Source organism: Myodes glareolus, chromosome 13 (genome assembly GCF_982192425.1).
Source record: "Myodes glareolus chromosome 13, mMyoGla1.1, whole genome shotgun sequence".
NCBI classification, from domain to species: Eukaryota; Metazoa; Chordata; class Mammalia; order Rodentia; family Cricetidae; genus Myodes; species Myodes glareolus.
Window position 1 is genome coordinate 30,644,359 of NC_142038.1, and position 17,060 is coordinate 30,661,418.

The 17,060-nt window shown below is 43.8% G+C and overlaps 1 protein-coding gene across 3 annotated transcripts; it reads right to left on the reverse strand.

Moving 5' to 3' along the window:
- Positions 1-1,511: 1,511 nt before the first annotated feature.
- Ctxn3 (cortexin 3) lies at positions 1,512-11,720 on the reverse strand. Of its 3 annotated transcripts, XM_085699838.2 has the most exons (4): positions 11,369-11,717; positions 10,250-10,861; positions 6,508-6,586; positions 1,512-2,679 (listed from the first exon to the last, which is right to left on the reverse strand). In XM_085699838.2, exon 4 carries the CDS (start codon positions 2,578-2,580, stop codon positions 2,338-2,340), a length of 243 nt encoding a protein of 80 aa, XP_085555964.1. In that variant the 5' UTR covers positions 2,581-2,679; positions 6,508-6,586; positions 10,250-10,861; positions 11,369-11,717; the 3' UTR covers positions 1,512-2,337. The 3 variants fall into 3 exon arrangements, with proteins under 3 accessions (XP_085555964.1, XP_085555965.1, XP_048275365.1); XM_085699839.2 differs by lacking the exon at positions 6,508-6,586 and having other exon boundaries at positions 11,369-11,720; XM_048419408.3 differs by lacking the exon at positions 11,369-11,717 and having other exon boundaries at positions 10,250-10,879.
- Between the last annotated feature and the right edge of the window lie 5,340 nt (positions 11,721-17,060).

Consider the following 17,060-nt stretch of genomic DNA (forward strand, 5'->3'; position numbering starts at 1 on the left):
AGCGACCTTGGGAAGCATTTTTTTCCCATCCTGAGATGCAGATCTACATGATAAAGGTCGACTCATTATAAATATCTTGTAAGATAGGTAATGCTGTCCTGTAACTCCTATAACCGGAAAGCAGGGGGTAGGGGCTGGTGGCTTGCCAGACATTTTGAGAGTGTGCTTCTTACCCCAAAAAGTTGAGAGTAATTATGAGTGAGTATGTCTCAGGGCAGGAGGTGGGGGGATCAATTTACTCAGAAGAGCTCAAAGTTTTTATCACTTGTTGTGGTACTCTTGCTTTGGACGGAGGATGGGGATGGTGACTCGGTGAGGGCAATAGAAAAAGGAGCTGTAAGCAAATGAAAAAATAGAACGGGCAATAAAAGGAGAAAGCCTGGAAGAGCTGCCTTGGGAGGCCCAGTGAGCTTATATGCAAGGCCTGGACTCAGAAGCATGAAGCAGGGTGGGTGGATATTTCTATCTATTCTTCCCCTTAGAGAAATAGAAGTTGGGGTTGACCCAAGGAAGGAGGAGGAACCTGAAATTATCACCAGGTTCTGCATGTCATTTTCCTTATTATAAATCCACAGGGACTCCCACTATCACCAGTGAGTTTCCAGCCCTACTTTTGTCTTTCATGAGGACAGCTCCACTGTTTATTCCAGCCAGGCCCTCCCATTCCAAATTCCCCACTCAAACCATCAACTCCTTAGTATATTGCCTGCACTCTTCCCCTTCTTTAAACACATCCATGACACCCCATCCTCCCTGATAAAGTTCTAGATTCTGTCAAAACAATAACTTGCCGACAGCTCAGATGTGAATGACTGCACCGGAGCAGCCATCTCTTGGAACACTGTGTACACTGGTGGCTTCAGCTCACACCCATCACTACCCGTGTTTTATCTTCCGGATCATTGTTCAATCGCTCAAATCTATAGACTCAAGTCCTAGGATGGAGGACTGCAGTCTATCCCGAGGAGAAACTGAGTAGTTAGGAGAATCTCGGGTAGGATTTTGAGAGTTACTGTTTGTTTATTCTATATAGGGTATCATGTAGTCCAGACTGGCTTCAAACCTACTGTGCACCCGAGACTGCTATTACTTCTTACGTTCTGCCATATTGGTTGACAGATTCTTACCATGGCGATGTGAGACATTTATGAGACAAGTCAGAACTCATATTAAGCTCCCCAGATGTTGCTGAGGTGTCATTTCAACAGTGGGTCACAGGCTTTGTCCACTTACCTCTCTCTCCAGGCTTGTGACTGCTCACGCATGCACGCCGATAGTATCCATCTCCCTCTCTTGGGCCCCCTGCCCCTTTCTGGATAACCTTCCTTTCTCCTAACCCTCTGTAGAACAGGCTGCACTGTGTTGTAGGCGCCCTTCAGGAAGGGAGGAGGTGAGCGGGATGACTTTTCCTGCCCTCTCTTCTCTTTTGGGAAGATGTCACCCATTCACCCATTCAGTACCACACACCACCAACAGCACATTTATCTCAGCAAAGTGAGAGGCTACATTGCTGCATTTTGAAATTTTTTTATTTGATAACTATATACAGATATAAACACATAATCCTGTTATAACCACAGTCTTCTTGCTAAGCGGTGAACTTCCTTTCAAAACAAAACCCTGCAGCTACACTTGTAATCCATGAGCTCCATTAGAAATGTAAAGACAATGAATTCAGATTATACATCGGTGTATCTACATGTGTTAGCCATAGGAATACAGAGATTGGGTTTGGCCTGCTCATTTCAAGACTCTGTAGACTTTTGAGTTTAACATTATGTAAAAATGAAACTGATAGCATTCTCATCCAAATTTACCAAGTAAATATCCAGCTTTCTGAGGCCTAGGGCTCCCTGCTTTGGGAGAAAATGGGTGCCAACTTATGGTTGTCTCTGCCCCAGCTTCATCACTCTGCCCAGGGCCTAAATGTGTACAAAATAAAGCTGAGAAGCACTATTTGAACAAGGTGGTCTCTTCTCAGCCTGGTCCTCTGATACAGATCAGACTTTCTCTCATTGTTTGTACTGTGCTCTGATCAGAGATTCTTCAGTTGACAGCGAAGTCTGGTGTCAGTGCTCTTGGTTTTACAATCACATCTGCAACAATATTCCTTCATCGAGAAAACACCGATGTCTGTACCTTCCTACGTAATATAAACTTTCCATTATCCTCAAATCAGACACCTTTAACACAATAGCATGTTTATGAAATAACGAATCATTGTCCTAAGGTCAGATATGGCTAAAATTTGATTTGTTGAGAACGTTAACAAAAAGAGAGCTTTGATCAGACATAACATGCCTTGCCTCCTTCAGAGGGCAGCCCACTCTGTCCCCGCTAGGCAAGGGCATGATCAAACTGCCCTTTCTCTAGGCCTTCAAGCCCATCAGCCCAGGTTGAGGTTGGCATGCTCCGATATGGGTCTAGAAGAATCCGGAAGCATCTAACGATGAGGATGCCCAGAAAGATGAACAACAAAATCACAAAAACAAATGTTGTCTTCTGTTCCAGAGACATGCTAGAATCTGATAAGTTCCCAAGGGGTACCAGGGGTGAAGGGATAGGCTGTCCCCCATCCATTGTCCAGGGAATACAGAGCACAGACTTTCCTGGCTCCCCGTTCTTCCATCCTCAGTTTGCCGAGATCATGGTGGCTGCTTCCTGGAGACGCTGTGTTATCTTCGGGGAGAAAGAAAGGAAAGAAGAGGAAGGAACGATCAGAATGGAACCTCCCGTTCTTGAATCACAGCCATACTTCTCAGACACAGTCTATAAGCCAACTTCCCTTTACACCGGGGAGACTTAATTCTGCATGAGTGCAGAGAATAAATAATATAGCCCTTTTGCACAAAATTACCAGATTGTCCTTAGAATGGTCACCAGGGACCAGGAGGGGTGGACAGGGAGTGTGAATACAACAAAGAAGATCCGTACAAGAAGATCCGTACGCAAACCAATGTTGGCTCAACGTGTGCCGTTAATCAGATGTGCAGCCTCTCTGCCCTGGACTCCTCCAGTTTCATACAACATGCTATTCTCACACATTACGAGAATGTTGCCAATCAACGGTTGAGCAACACCTATGTGCCAGCACTGTGATACACGTGACATCTGTGGGTCACGAAAGCAGGGACCCCTACAACTTCAGGGCAAGGAAACTGAGACCAGAAAAGGTGTTTAGTGCAGAGATTCTCATGGGAAGCACTGGACTCTGGGCTTCAGAGTCTGGATTCCTCTTTGTGGTTAAACAAGCGGGGGACCTCAAAGAGGTCAGTAAGTTGTGAAAATGCATTCGTAATTGGCTATATATCTCTCGGTACTGGGACAAAGATGAACGTCTGTGAAATTTGGAAAGTATAAGAAGAAGAAGAAAAATCAAAGTGTTGTTTCATTTCAGACAGGACTAAGAGAGACACTGCTTTCTGCTGCCTGAGCTGAGGGGAGAGGAGTAAATCAGATTCCTCAACCATCAAGGAAGGTGTTTTATCTTCAACGAACAAAGACCACATTCAATACTCGACCCTGGGGAGGACCTAGAGAACTGAGCAAGGGGAAATGAGTTTGATCAGCGACAACTAAAAGGGTAGCTTTCTCAACTGTGGATGGCTTCCTATCACTTAACACCATAGCATAGAGAGAGAGAGAGAGAGAGAGAGAGAGAGAGAGAGAGAGAGAGAGAGAGGAGAGCTATTACATTTCACTGTTAAAATTGAAGCATTTAGATATTACTATTTGCTTTTAAAAGCAAACAACAGAATACAGAAAGGTAATTAAAATCTTCAGGTACTGTGCTAAATCAACTTACATTTTGTAAGAAAAGCCTACATACTAGACAAGACGATATTGAAAGTGGTGTGACATACTGCTTATGATTTTTTTTCTGTAAGACAAAATATATAACAGAATGTTTGACTATAGAAATTAACACATGTCCATAGAGATTATCCTCAATGAGAGTAAGCAGCCAAATAAAAAGACAAATTATGATCTAAAGCATCAACACAAAGCTTCTTCAGTTCACTTCCAGTCATTCCTTTAGTACACCATTAGTCATTGCAATAACAGAGCACATGGAATTTGACACATCAACAAATATAAAACCAAATCCCTATTCTATTTAAAAGCAGGCTTACAAAGGGGATAGCTACCAGTGTCTGGGAGGGTGCAGTTACCAGTTTGGGGGGTAATGGACCCTTTTGAAGCTCAAGCACTTGAATTTTCTTTGTCTTGAATGCTGAAACAGTTGGAAGTCTCATTCATGATTCGTGCCTCTTTTGAAGAAAGGGCGAGATAAAACTTAGCTGTATTTTTAAAAAGAAATAAGCCCTTTCGGAATATAGGAGATATTGCTAGGTTGGGTTTGGGTCAAATTCACTTGTTTTTAAAGTATCCTCCCAGTCTCGGGTGTTAATTCTCACTGGGTCTGGAGAAGAAGAGGGCAGGACAGTAGCTAGAGCCTCCGATGCAATTTCCTTATCATAAGAGACTAGGGCCATCTGTAGCCACCAAAAACATCCACATTGGACTTAATCACTCCAAAGATAAAATTATCCAGGAGCAGGAGAGCACAAAGGCACTGGGGAGAGCCATCTGATGGTGGGTTAGCACGTTTCAACTGTCCCTGGCATGTCCTTTCTCACCTCTTCCTTTCCTATAGGTTCCCCTCCCTGTGGCCCCTCCTGCCCTTGCTATTCGCTAGAATCTCTTTCTGTGTCTAGTCTCCCTGTGGCCCCAAAGAAGTCAGCATCTTCTCCTTTGTTCTCAACAGAGCAAAGTATGCATTTCTTTGAATGTGTTTTATGACAACAATGCACAATCCAAAAAGTAAATGCAGGAAAAGAAAACTAACTAGATAAATTTATAAAATTAAAGATATCTGGGATCTGTGATGTCAAATCAAATCAGGGGAGAGCCAGAGAGAGAACCCGTGGGCCTGGAAGATGAACCCCAAGCTACAAGCTGGCTTACCAGAGCAGCAAAGCCATCTTCAGGCCCCATTTCTTCTCCCGCTACTGGTGTCTGAGCAATGGGAGAGATATCTCGGTGCCCAGAAAACATTTTCTTTGACCTTCTTCAAATGGGGCAAATGGCGATCCCTTTGCCCTGGATAGGTGTTTCACTTTCTTAGGCTTTACCCATAACTCAAGACCACAAACACGTACACTATTTATTCAGTGTCTGCAGCAACAAGCAGTCCCATGGAAACCCCTAGGATCTAGCCTCATTCCTCCTCACACCCTTCTGCCCAGAGTCACTCTGGAAAGGACTCTGATGCTTTGTTTCCTCACAGAGAACTATTACAGGGACTTAGTAGTTAGTTTTAAGTTGTGGTTTACTACCCTTTTCTGGTCACAAGGCAAAAGGCAACTGGAGAGGTAGTTCAGCGGCAGCTCACCTGCCAGGCTCAGGTCTATCCCTAGAACCTCACCCCCTACACCCCTGAAAGAGGGAAGAAAGTGGGGGCACAAAGGAGTGGAGGGAGGGAGGGAGGAACAGGCAAGAGGCAAAAGTCTAGGTAATCCTTGTTTAGAACCTGACACCTTCTTTGGGAAGGCTGCATGCATATAGACAAGGATGATGGACAGATAGATTGATACCACTTCGATAAGAAAAGCAAGTGAAAGAATTTTGCTAACTTTTTAGCACATTGTGAACTGTAAACCCCTCCTCTTTCAGCACACCACGGTGAGCAAATTCTTACTAAAATAATACATTTTGCTCAAATAACCAGATCTTCTTACTAAGTTAGTACTTCAGGAAGGAAAAGGACGCACTGACCCCATGAGCAGTAACTTCCCTATGAGGACTGTCCCCACAAGGAAAAGGAAACGAGGCAAGAGACAGGATGAAAGTGCCAAGAAATGCAGGGGCTGGGGTAAAAATCCCTAAGGGGACGATGTGCACATGCGAGAGGAGGGGAGCAGCCATGGGAGGGGGAGCAGCCATGGGTGCCCTTAGCAGGTGGATAAATGGTGGGTGGAAAAGAGATGGTTACCAAGGGATCGGGGGACAGAGAGATGTTCAGAAACAAATGCCAACCACTTCATAAACTCACTTAGAACCGATTGAAATCTCTCAAAGACGATGCTTAATTTGAAGCCGGCAACCAGTTAATTAGCAATTTACAAATTTAAAATGTTCAACAGCATGTGTAAAATAAAGGAAACGCGGGATAAAAGACAGAGAAGAAAGACATAACCTTCATCACTTAACTACCACGACTCGCAAATGTTCAGACACCTAAGTTTTCATAAAAGCTTGCCTTCATAAAATGTCCCCGTTTTAGTAAAAGATATTCTTACAAAATATCTAGCATTATTTTTAGCTAAGTAATAAAGCCTTTCTTTTATAAACAGAAACAATGAAATCTTTTTTTTCTTTATTTTAGATGAACAAAGACATCTGAGGAAGCGAATCATCCCAGAAGACTTTGACACAACCATCCTAAGTCTTACAGATAGCACACGGCGGTTGTTTTAAGTGTAAAGAAGGACCACGGTTACTCACAGCAGTGGCTGGCCCTGGTGGGCTGTCCCCAACTTTCGGAGCATCGGTGTCGTCCCTCTGCCAGGTCCAATTGTGTGAGCTCGAGAAATAAAGTCTAATTTTAATACCGAAGCAACGAAACCTCAGTTCAAAGATGCCATGGGAAATTATATAACACACCCCTGTTCTCAAGTCAGTCTCCATGGAGTCTCTGACACGGACAGAGTAAGAACCCTGACTCCTCCAGCCGACTGTGAGCAGCCCAGCTGAATCAGGCCCGTCCTCACTGTTGGTCACTCTTTCCCACCTCAATAATCACAAAGCATCCTCCTCTTTGTGTATCTGCCCCTCTTAGACCAGCATTCTGTTTATTCCAGATCTAACCACTCCTCCCCCCAGAGACCTGGGTATCTTTGTGTCCACGGATCTAGGGTATGTGTGTGGGGGGGGGATGATGCTCTGATGCTTTCCGGACCACAGAGCAGTAAATGTTACAACGATGAAGACTTCTATGATATCGATTTATTTTCCTGTTCAAAATGGAACAGACACCACATCACATTTGACTTCTAGTAAAATGGCCAACACAGTGGTCAAAATAAAGTCCCAGGTTATGGAGTCTAGGAGCCCCTGAGGACAACGTTCTGCTTTTGCCTGCTCACCTAAAACCCTCAACACCCCCTGGCTCTGCGCACAGCACACTCCTCTCCCTTTTCCGTCAGTGGAATTGCTCTGTGTTCTCAGGGTCTTTATCAGCTAAGCCCTCAAAGCTCTGCTTTACCAAAGATGGCGCTCCCTGCTCTGCCTCCAGACGCATCCCAAGGACAAGTCCCCCTGGTGTGTGTGCCTCCTCCCCTAGGATACAACACGCACTTGAAGAATTTCTTGCAGTTCTGGGGTTCTGCCTGCTTGAGTACAGATTGGATCAAATTTCTGGCCCCTCTATAGTCCAGGACCTGAACTTAAAATGTAAGGTTCCAGCTTAGTCAACGAAGAGATAAAAAAACACATGTCACTCAGCTGAGCTGAGATATGAGATCATCGTGTTAAAAACAGGTCTTGTTTCAAAGAATCACAGACAGTTCAAGTCATCATGACACATTAATAGTTGTAGATCTTACGATTTGAAAAGCTGGTAGTTCCTTGGCTTCGGTGTTGATGGGTGGGGTCCAAAACATAATAAAACATGCAGCCAGGCAGAACATAGGCTCTTCTTCCATTGAAGAGGTCTTTCTTACATAATCTGCCTCTTGAAGAAGTATTTCAGCCCATTACAACATCCTGAATCCTAATGTCTTACACGGGGACTATTAATGTCAACAGGCACCCTTCTAAGGCTGGAAGCCCTTGGACATTCTATCCAATTTGCATCTCATTATGCAATTTCACAAAAAGGAAAAATACTTTTTTATGAGCAAAGTGTATCTTAGAGCTGCAACACAGCTCTTATTTTTAAAGTGGCAGAGACACACTCAGCCAAGTGCGTTTGTTACCTCACTGTGCAGAAACGCATTAGACCCGTGATTCTAGAGTCTCAGACTTGGGGCCCAAATGCCTCCCCTCCTGGAACACACTGTGGTGGTGGGTACGGCAGCTGTAGTCCCTTGGCACGTTCCAGGGGTTCAGTAAATAAGCAGTGGGGAAACCCTGTTTTCTCTCTTTACTATTTTTGTGTAAATTGAGTTTTATTTCTAGTTTCTGTTATGTAAATATAGCACACAAAGTCATGGAGCGTTATGAATAAACTGTCCAGTTACCAAAGAGTAGCATCTCCCTTTCCCCAGAGGATGTGTTAGAATGAGTTGAAAGCCTCATCCCCTGCTGTTAACAGGCTCATAGTTAAGCAAGGCGGTCCGTGTTTTAGGTACTCCTAAACCACATAATTGCCGTGACTAGTTTTTAAAACTTCTAGGCCAGAAACCTAATTTCATGGGTTGACATGTTTTTAAAAGCTGGTCTAAACACAGTCCACCCATTGAAACAAGAGCAATCGTTGGCTTGTCCAGTTCGCGCTAACAGGACACTCTGTACTGTGAAAAGATCGTATTTACTTCATTTATATTTACCTGCAGAGCCGAGAGACAGCTGTTTAGACAAACAGGAAGGGAGCAGGCTAGATAGGCAGGGCTGACTTTATTTGTAGTGTCTGGCAGAGACTACCTGAAGTGTTGCAGTATTCTGCAATAGCACCAGAGCTAACTACCGAAACAGGACCATGATTTGCAAGGATTGAGGCTCAGTAAACTCAATGCCCATATTTTGTGCTAAAGTCTCAGCCACATTCTTAGTCTCAGAGCTGAAGTTTCTCCCCTCCATCTCTCTCTGACACACTCACCTACTCCAGGTATATGAACCTCCCTGGTGAGTCTACTGCCCATCACTTCCTACAACTGTGAGCTAAATTCTATGCAGGACTCCTCATTAACTCAGTAAGAACAAACGGCTAACAGTTTTTCATGCGCTGAGATCTGTAACTATGAGAGTGTGATCCAGTCACTGTTGTGTGAATCTTCCAGAAACCCCGCATAGCATCCCAGTGAAGAGTGCCTACACACTGTGTGTGATACAAGGATTCAAAATGTTTCCTGTAACTTCAAGTAATTCCTGGTCCAGGTGATATCTGAGAAGGCCAGGTAAATATGTCTTGGGACTTCTGAGTGTGTTATATGTTTTAAATCCTCTCAATCCACCTTTATTTTGGCTGACATAAATGCATGGCAACTTATTTTTTTCTATAGCCCTCCTGTTCCAACACAATCTCTACCAATTTCAAAACTCACAGGACAGCTGAGGGTGAATATTATTTTATACTCTGGGAAAATATGCTCAAGCATACTAGAGAGCTCCGGAGCAATATTTTTTAAAGGCACGCAAAACTGGTCAGCTCCGAATGTCAACAGGCAGTTTCTGCAGAGTGCCTGTCCACGCTGCTGTTCTGGAAGGCCTCTTCTCTGCTTGTCCCTGCAAAGCCAATCTGCAGACATGGCTGTTTGGATTCGGGAGTGGACTCTGTCACTGCTGCTGTCACCTCTGGGTCATCAGGGGATGCGGCTCTTTAGCCAGAGTCCGGGTCTCCTTTGTAGCTCTTTCTCAACGTCATCTTCCCCCTAACACCTGCTGAGAGAGTTTGGAAGAGACTGCTAGGCAAGGGGGCAGCCCAGTTGAGAACATCAGAGGTCGACCACGCAGTACCCAGACCAGAACTGGGCAACCTGAAGGCACCATTAGCAAAGGGGGACTGAAAACTTCAAGTAATGAGCCCTCCTGTTCCTCTTGGTTTCCTGTCTCGTTCCTTGTGTGTTTTGGAGTAGAAAAGAAGTACGAAGGGGGACCTCAAAAGGCTGCCCGGGGGCAGTCAGCGCTGAGTACATTTTACTGAGTTGTGAGCCTTCGTAAACAAATCAAAATATTCTTATTACCTTTCAGAAGGCTGGGTGTTTCAAATGAAAGCAGAAACTGTAATAAGCAAACAGTTTTCAAGAATAATTTACTGCAGCTGAGAAAGGGGTGAAAGCTTATTTTCCTACTTTTTATGCAGTCTCAGAACCATGATAAACTCAAACCTGCTTTTAGAAGAGAGTCGCTGTTACATTCTACCCTCCTGGACTCACTTTCAGTAGCTAGTGATTAAGCAGACTTTAGCAGTTCAATTTAAATGCAGAACTTAGACCCAAAAGGTATCTGTGATTATGGCTCATGCATAAATTACAAAGTTACAGAAAAATTGCCTAATTAGCTCAAAGACACAGTTATCATCAAGTACCTGGATCTGGTTGGGCAGACGCTTGATCCATTCCGTGGGGAAAACAGTTACAGGTAGTTAGAAGCCTGTCTCGTTTCCATTCTTTCCGGCCCGGCTGAGTTCAAGCAGTAGGCAGAGGTAGCTGCAAACGGCGAGGGCACACCCTAGCTCCAAAGCTGTTGTCTCGGGCTTAGAAATATCCCATTAAAGCCCCGAGTGAAAGGGGCATCTTCCGCCTGTGTGAGGCACCGTTAGCGGCCACTACAGCTGCTTCTTTGAGGCAAGCCATGATTTCAGTTCCGCCTCAGCAACTCTTCAGAGGATTCTGCTTCAGTGAGTAGAGGCAGTATCCTCGCAGAGAGTCTGAAATCATCCTCAAGAAAACATTAACATTCAAAACGAGTGCAGGGCAGAGCATCACTGGGCATTCCCCGCACCCTTTCAAAATCAAAGCCATAAATCTACCTACGCCAGTGTCTCCTCTATTGATTGTTGACACTGCTCCTCTTGGGGGATGTCAATTAGCACCTTGCAGCAACCAGCCCTCCTATTGATTGTGGTGTCTGACCTTCAGGCCAACTGTGTCATAGGCAAGGGCATCACATAGCATTCGAGAGACTAAGATCTCTTTCCCTAAAGAAAATAAAATGACTTCCAGAAAAACAGCCTTTGAGAGAGAGAGAGAGAGAGAGAGAGAGAGAGAGAGAGAGAGAAAAGATTTAAAATGACCAAATTATATTTTCACCATCTCCATAAATTTGCTAGTGTGGAGGTAGTCACATATCATATCTCTTTGGCCAGCCAGGACAACTGTGACTTTGACTGCCCCACCTCCACCCCAAACAGGCCACCTGAGGACACTTGGTGAATAAAACAGGATTCCGTGAAGGCAATTGTCAAATTTAGACTCTAAATACATGGCACCGTCCTCAAGTTATTTTCCTTGTTATTTTAGGCGAAATTCTTGTTTTGAAGCAGAAAACAAAACAAACAGACAGAAAAACCCAAACCACTTCTCTGGAAATACTTCAGTGTAAAATTCCTAACATTCAGTATAATCCTTAAGGAGGAACATTGCTTGGTTTTGTTTGGTTTGGGGGGTTTTGTTCTTGTTGGATTTTTTTTTTTTTGATAACTCACCCCTTTCCGCATTGAAGTGGAGGCACAGTCAGCAGCTTCACGGCTGACCACCAAGTGATGATGGCAGGAGAGCAAAGCCACCTCTGTGCCTGTCTGTTCTGCTGCCTCATCCCTGGGGAGCCAACACCATTACTAAGCAGCCCCAGAGAGCGAGGTGGAGCTCCTGCCGGGGAAGACAGCTTTATCTGTGAGCATCAGGCAACGACTTGAGGATGCCCCAGGCCCCAAGGCTCTCAGAATCCCGGCTGCATTTTAGGGCCCAACCCCAGAATCAATGTGTGGACTGTGTCACCTCAAGAAAACATAAAATCTTTCTCCCGATTTGAAGCTCTTTTTCTTTTCTTTTAGTTTTACTTAACCCCCTTTTCAGATCTCTCTCTCCCTCCCTCCCTTCTCCTCTTACCATAAAACAATACTATTGATAAAATCTAACAGAGAGCTATAATTCCATACTGATGGTTTCTCAATTCCTCCCTCTTTCTCTCCTTCCCTCCTACCCTCCTTTCTCCCCTCACCAGGAAACAATATGGGAGATAAAATCTAACAGCTACAATTCCATTCTGATGGTTTCTCCTCTGCTTCAGCCCACTGACACCCTGCAATGAGGGTGTGGCCTGTCTCAGTAGTGCTAACAATATGATACAGGGAACATTCTGACCCACCCTCAGTCATGGACTTAATCAGCCCATGTGGTCAGAGAGTCTGGGGCCAGAAACAGCCTGCCTACAGTAGCTTGCCCTGCCAAAGAAGCCCTGTCTTCAGATATCTAATAGCCTACAGGCTGAGAGGCAGAATCTGAAGAGACCCAGCGCTGCCCTTTAGCAACTCCACAGGTGGAAACCATCCATCTCTGTTTGTTAGAGCGATGAGCCTTGGCCTTTGTTTGCTACTCTCCAGGGGAGTTAATTCTCACCCTCCTGGGGCAACCTCCGCCTGAGCTAACTCTTTTCTCTGCTTCCCTAGTCTAAGTGGGTTGATGCATTTCTTTCCCTCTGTTCTTGCTACAAAAAGTCAGGCATTAGCCAAAGAACACCAGCCCAAGTTTTGGACTTTCACTTAGAGACAAGGTTCACTGTTTCTTTGGCAAGACAAGTACAATTTCAACGATAGGAATCAGCTCTTCATTTCTCCATGCAGCTATGTTGTATGAATCATCATAAATTCTGAAACAATAAGAATTCATCCAATGCCATTTAAATAGTTCAGAGTAAGCCCTATGCCTTTTGCCTTTAATATTTAAGCTCTTCCCTGAATTCTTTCCAAACTCTATGTCCCCTAGTCTAGTTTTTAAATAGGGACCTCAGAAGACTGTCCAACCAGGTGTGATTGGGATGTGATAATCTGATTTCCGGATGCACAAATTGTTGTATCTTTTATACTTCCATTTATAACCACTGGAATTTCAAGGCTTCTGCCTGAGATTTGAATTCAGTCCCTCCATAGCCACAAAGATCAGGGGCTCCTGTTAGTTAAAAATCTGCTTTAAGGACATGGCTGACATCCTGATTTCAGGCATCATCCGGGAAGATCTTCCTCTCAGTCCTCTTCTCTCTGTCTTGTGCAGTGTTTTTCCTCCATAAAGACAATGAATGTGGAAAAAGAGGTTTCCTAAGCCATTAGGTGCACGCTCATATACACCGCTATTATTGTGCTTCTTCCTGACTCTGATTATGTTTTTAAAACAAAAGTGAGTAAATTCTTAGTTTTTCTTCAAAAATATTTAAAACATAATCATTGTTCTTATTACTAAATTCTGTATCGAAGTGTTTGCACGCCAAGTGTGATGGTGCATGCATGCAATCACTGATCTCAAAATACTTAGGTGATACGGGTTCTCGGTTCCTATTGAAGCCTACTAGAGTGTACACTAGATAACTCTGGGAGGGAGGCTAACTAGTCAGAGCCTGAGGAAGCCAGTGTCTAGCTATGGTCCCTGAGCTTCCACACTGACAAGCCCACTTAGACTAAACTCTATTTCCAACCTTGCCCTTCAGTGCTGATGCCACAGACGTTGGCATTCTGTTTTCACGTCTCCGCTGATCTGATTTCACAGGATCCCAAGGTTCGTCATTGCCTCAAGCATACGAACTCCGTTAGTGTTCATTTTCTTTGCTCGTGGTAGCTTCGGACATGGCTGACCACTCATTTCAAGAACACATGGGCTAAAGTAACTGGCAGGATCGGATGCCTGGGCACCTGGGGGCTTCTCCTTCGGTGATCCCTCTATTCGTAACCTCTAAGCCTTCTGGTTCTTGAGCCAAGTGTGTCTCATGCAGCTACCAGTAAATGAGGCAAGAGGATGGAAAAGCAAGCAGTCTGGGACACAGCCTCACTTCTTTTAATCCATACAAGAGATGCAGGCCAGTTTATGAATGTGTCCTTGGTTAAAAAAAAAATAACAAAATAAAAAAGTATACCATGTGACATAAAAAAAATATTTTTGAAAAGCTAGATTGGTGTAATTTCTAAAACCTGCTTGATTTGCTCAAGTTTAAGTGTGAGTTTAGGTAGCCATTCATCTATCTTTGCAACTCTGTGAAGGTTCAGAGTATACCACTCCGCTCTTATGAATTAGGTAGTCCATAGGTGGGCGTTAGAAGCTCCCACTGGCTCCTCATGGTTTGATGTTTTCTTGAATGTAGTTCTGGGCACAACACATGTGTGCTACACTGCATTCTGAGTGAGCAGCCAATGCCTCCAGTGCTGGGAAGGAGTCTTGACGAAGATGAGGGTCTAATAACACTGGAACTTGGTGGGAATGTATCCGATAGAAATAAAACACTGACTGAATGCCCAGAGATGTTACGTTGGTCCTTCCTTTCTCCTATATAAATTAAATTAAGAACTCATATGGAAAGGTCCGGCCACGTGCTAATGGAAAAGCCGTCCTATTACCCTAAGGAGCACTTTCACAAAGCACGCAACAGCACTTCTATTTACAGACAATATTCGCAACAGTTTAGGTATTAAGGTTCCCATTATGAACCTGTCACTGTTCAAATGTCCCACAGTTAACAGAATTGTGGGCAATGTTATTCCTTTCAAACGACTTTTAAAATAATAACAATCTCGTTAATGGCTTTGAAATACTTAATGACTTCAAAATGTCATAGAAAGTGCCAATTAAAGTTTTATCCTCTCTCCCCGACTGTATTTCCGTGCCATCATTTTGGACCCGGGCTTCCGTTCTGTCCAACAGCTGCATTTTGGAACCGAAGCGCTACTGCTGGAACCGAGAGCGCATACTGAGAAGCCCAGGGTGTTACGATGACTGAGGAAGTGAAATACCATGGCCCCAGGAGTAACTGACCGATTAGCTTGCCTTTAATGCCTGACAAAAATCCAGAAGTGAAAGTCGTTTCACTGAACAAATCAATTTGAAAATACCCAGAGGGGGAAATCTCAGCTGGAGCACTTTAAAAAAAAAAACGCTTGTTAAAAAAACATTGTGAAAGGCCGATCTCCGCTTCTGGTTCTCCAACTCGTGAAAATGGTGAGAGAGGAAGCTGTGGAAGTGTGATCGACAGAAACATGATGGATGGTCCCTGGATGGAAACTTCACCTGCTTGAGAGGTGGAGTGTACAGTGGATGTGCTTAGGGACTACCTGAAAACTGCGGAATTTACAAGTGTCCTGCTATTACGGCAAGAACAGCAATGAGTTCCAGTTCCAGAGCACACCTTCCAACAGTGCCTTTCCCTTGCAGTCTGTTTTGTGGATTTGGGCAGGAGGCCCACCAGTGTGATTTTGCCAATAAATAATATCAATTATGTACTTATGAATAGGATATATAAATATTATAAGTAATATGTATGTGACATTATATTATCTCGTAAAGCTTTTAGGCAAGAATATTTGGGAAAGTCTAGGTCCAGGTAGCTGAGTTGAGCGAGACTGAGAATCTGTGGTCTGAGTAAGTCACCTACATGATTGTTGATATATTGTAGGGAGTGTCAAGGTAGCGCTTTGAATAATGAACTCCGTGATTTTTCCTCATTCTTGAACATCTGGTCACAGTAGAGGTTTTAACTCTCTGAGAAACAGCCTCAGGATTAAAGTTTGGGATATCTCAGACTTTGAAACACTGATTAAATCCATAAACCTGTAATTAGGAAGAATCCATATGTCCTACACCATGGCCCTCCACCTGGAATGCCATTCAAGACACAAACCATCTTTCTCCCTTCTTCTCCTTACCATTTATTACAATGGTATCAAACACAACAGTCCACGCTCAGAAGACAAATGCTGCGTATTTTTCTCTCATTTGCAAAGTCTGGATTTAAATATCTGTGCATATATGTGAGCAGACCGGTAGAGGCCCTGATGGAGGAGAGATGAAGCAGAAAAAGTAATGGGAAAGGCTGTCCGTTACTTTTATTTCACTTGTATAAAGAGTCTGGATTCGTCTCTACACATGTATAAGTATATATGGGTGAGCCACAATCAGGAGAATGGTTGGGTGGTGACCAATGACAGGGCCATGGGACAGGAAAATGTAGAAATAAGTACAAGCAAATACAGTCATTTATACATATAAAAATTGAAATTTTCTATTAAGAAGACAACAGGGAGTCTCTGCTGCAGCTGCCAATGTGAGTACAATCCCTTGCATCTTGAAAAAATAAAAGCAAAAGCAAAACTTCCCTTTCCTCATCAGCCCAGAATCGCAGTGTCTCTGCAAGCCATTGGTTTGATCAAAATAATGAATTGCCTTTTTCTCTTCAAGGATTATTCATTCAAAACTACCTGGCTGAGTAGTCAAAACAAACAAAATGAATGAAGCACAGTTTTGCAGCTCCAATAAACAGCCTTCTGATAGATAAACACCAGTCTAATCGCCTAATGACAAAGCTCACAGATCTCTGTTCTGCTCAGGGTTTGAGCTCTTACAATGGCAAAAATGAGACATGATGTATTCGGCAAAAGTTGTCTGTGGGTTCCATTTGTTCCCACCTCCGGTTTGGCTACAAAAATGAATGAGAATAAAAGACTTGCGTTTCCTATTAATTTATTTTTTCACTTCGCTGGTAATGGTTTTAGGAGCAGGAGCGAACGTCTCTGCAGACTCCAGTTTCTGTTATAAATTCTCCTAAATGAACCCTGTAATTGGATTTTCTCCCATTTTTTCCCTCTTGCGACATCATCGTCATCCTTTGCCTGTCATAGGAAAAACAGTCTAAGGAGGCATAGCCGTTAATTACCAACTTCTAACCAGCCATCTTTATCTATGTCAAACAAAATAAGCTACACAATTTTGTAATTTTGTTTTAAATAGCAAACTTTAGTGACAGAAAATAGCCAGCGTTTACTTCTTGCTCTGTGCTCCTTGAAGGCCCTTTGGAATCTCTGCTCCTCCGTCAGCAGCATCCTCATTCTCGGGCACATCCAGACCGAGAAGTTGGACACTGCCAGATATGGCTATAAACCGAAACAAGAGTGCTTCTCATGTAGTTCAGAGCGTCCCCAACAGAGTGAGGCTTGAGACCTTATCTGAATGTTATGGAGAGAATGATGATTGTTCCCTAGAAAGACAAGGCATGGGTGGAATGCTGCCGACCAGCCACACAGTCTACCACTGCATTTGACAAGCGTTCCGCTCACTGCAGGGTGCCCAGCTCTAAACGATGTCTCTTAAAATATTTCTTTAGCACAACCCCCATCTCAGCATCCATGAGCTTCCTCCTGTCCG

Bases quoted from the DNA above. Each gene is read 5' to 3' on its own strand.
- Ctxn3 (XM_085699839.2), bottom strand. From the start codon at position 2,580: ATGGATGGGGGACAGCCTATCCCTTCACCCCTGGTACCCCTTGGGAAC.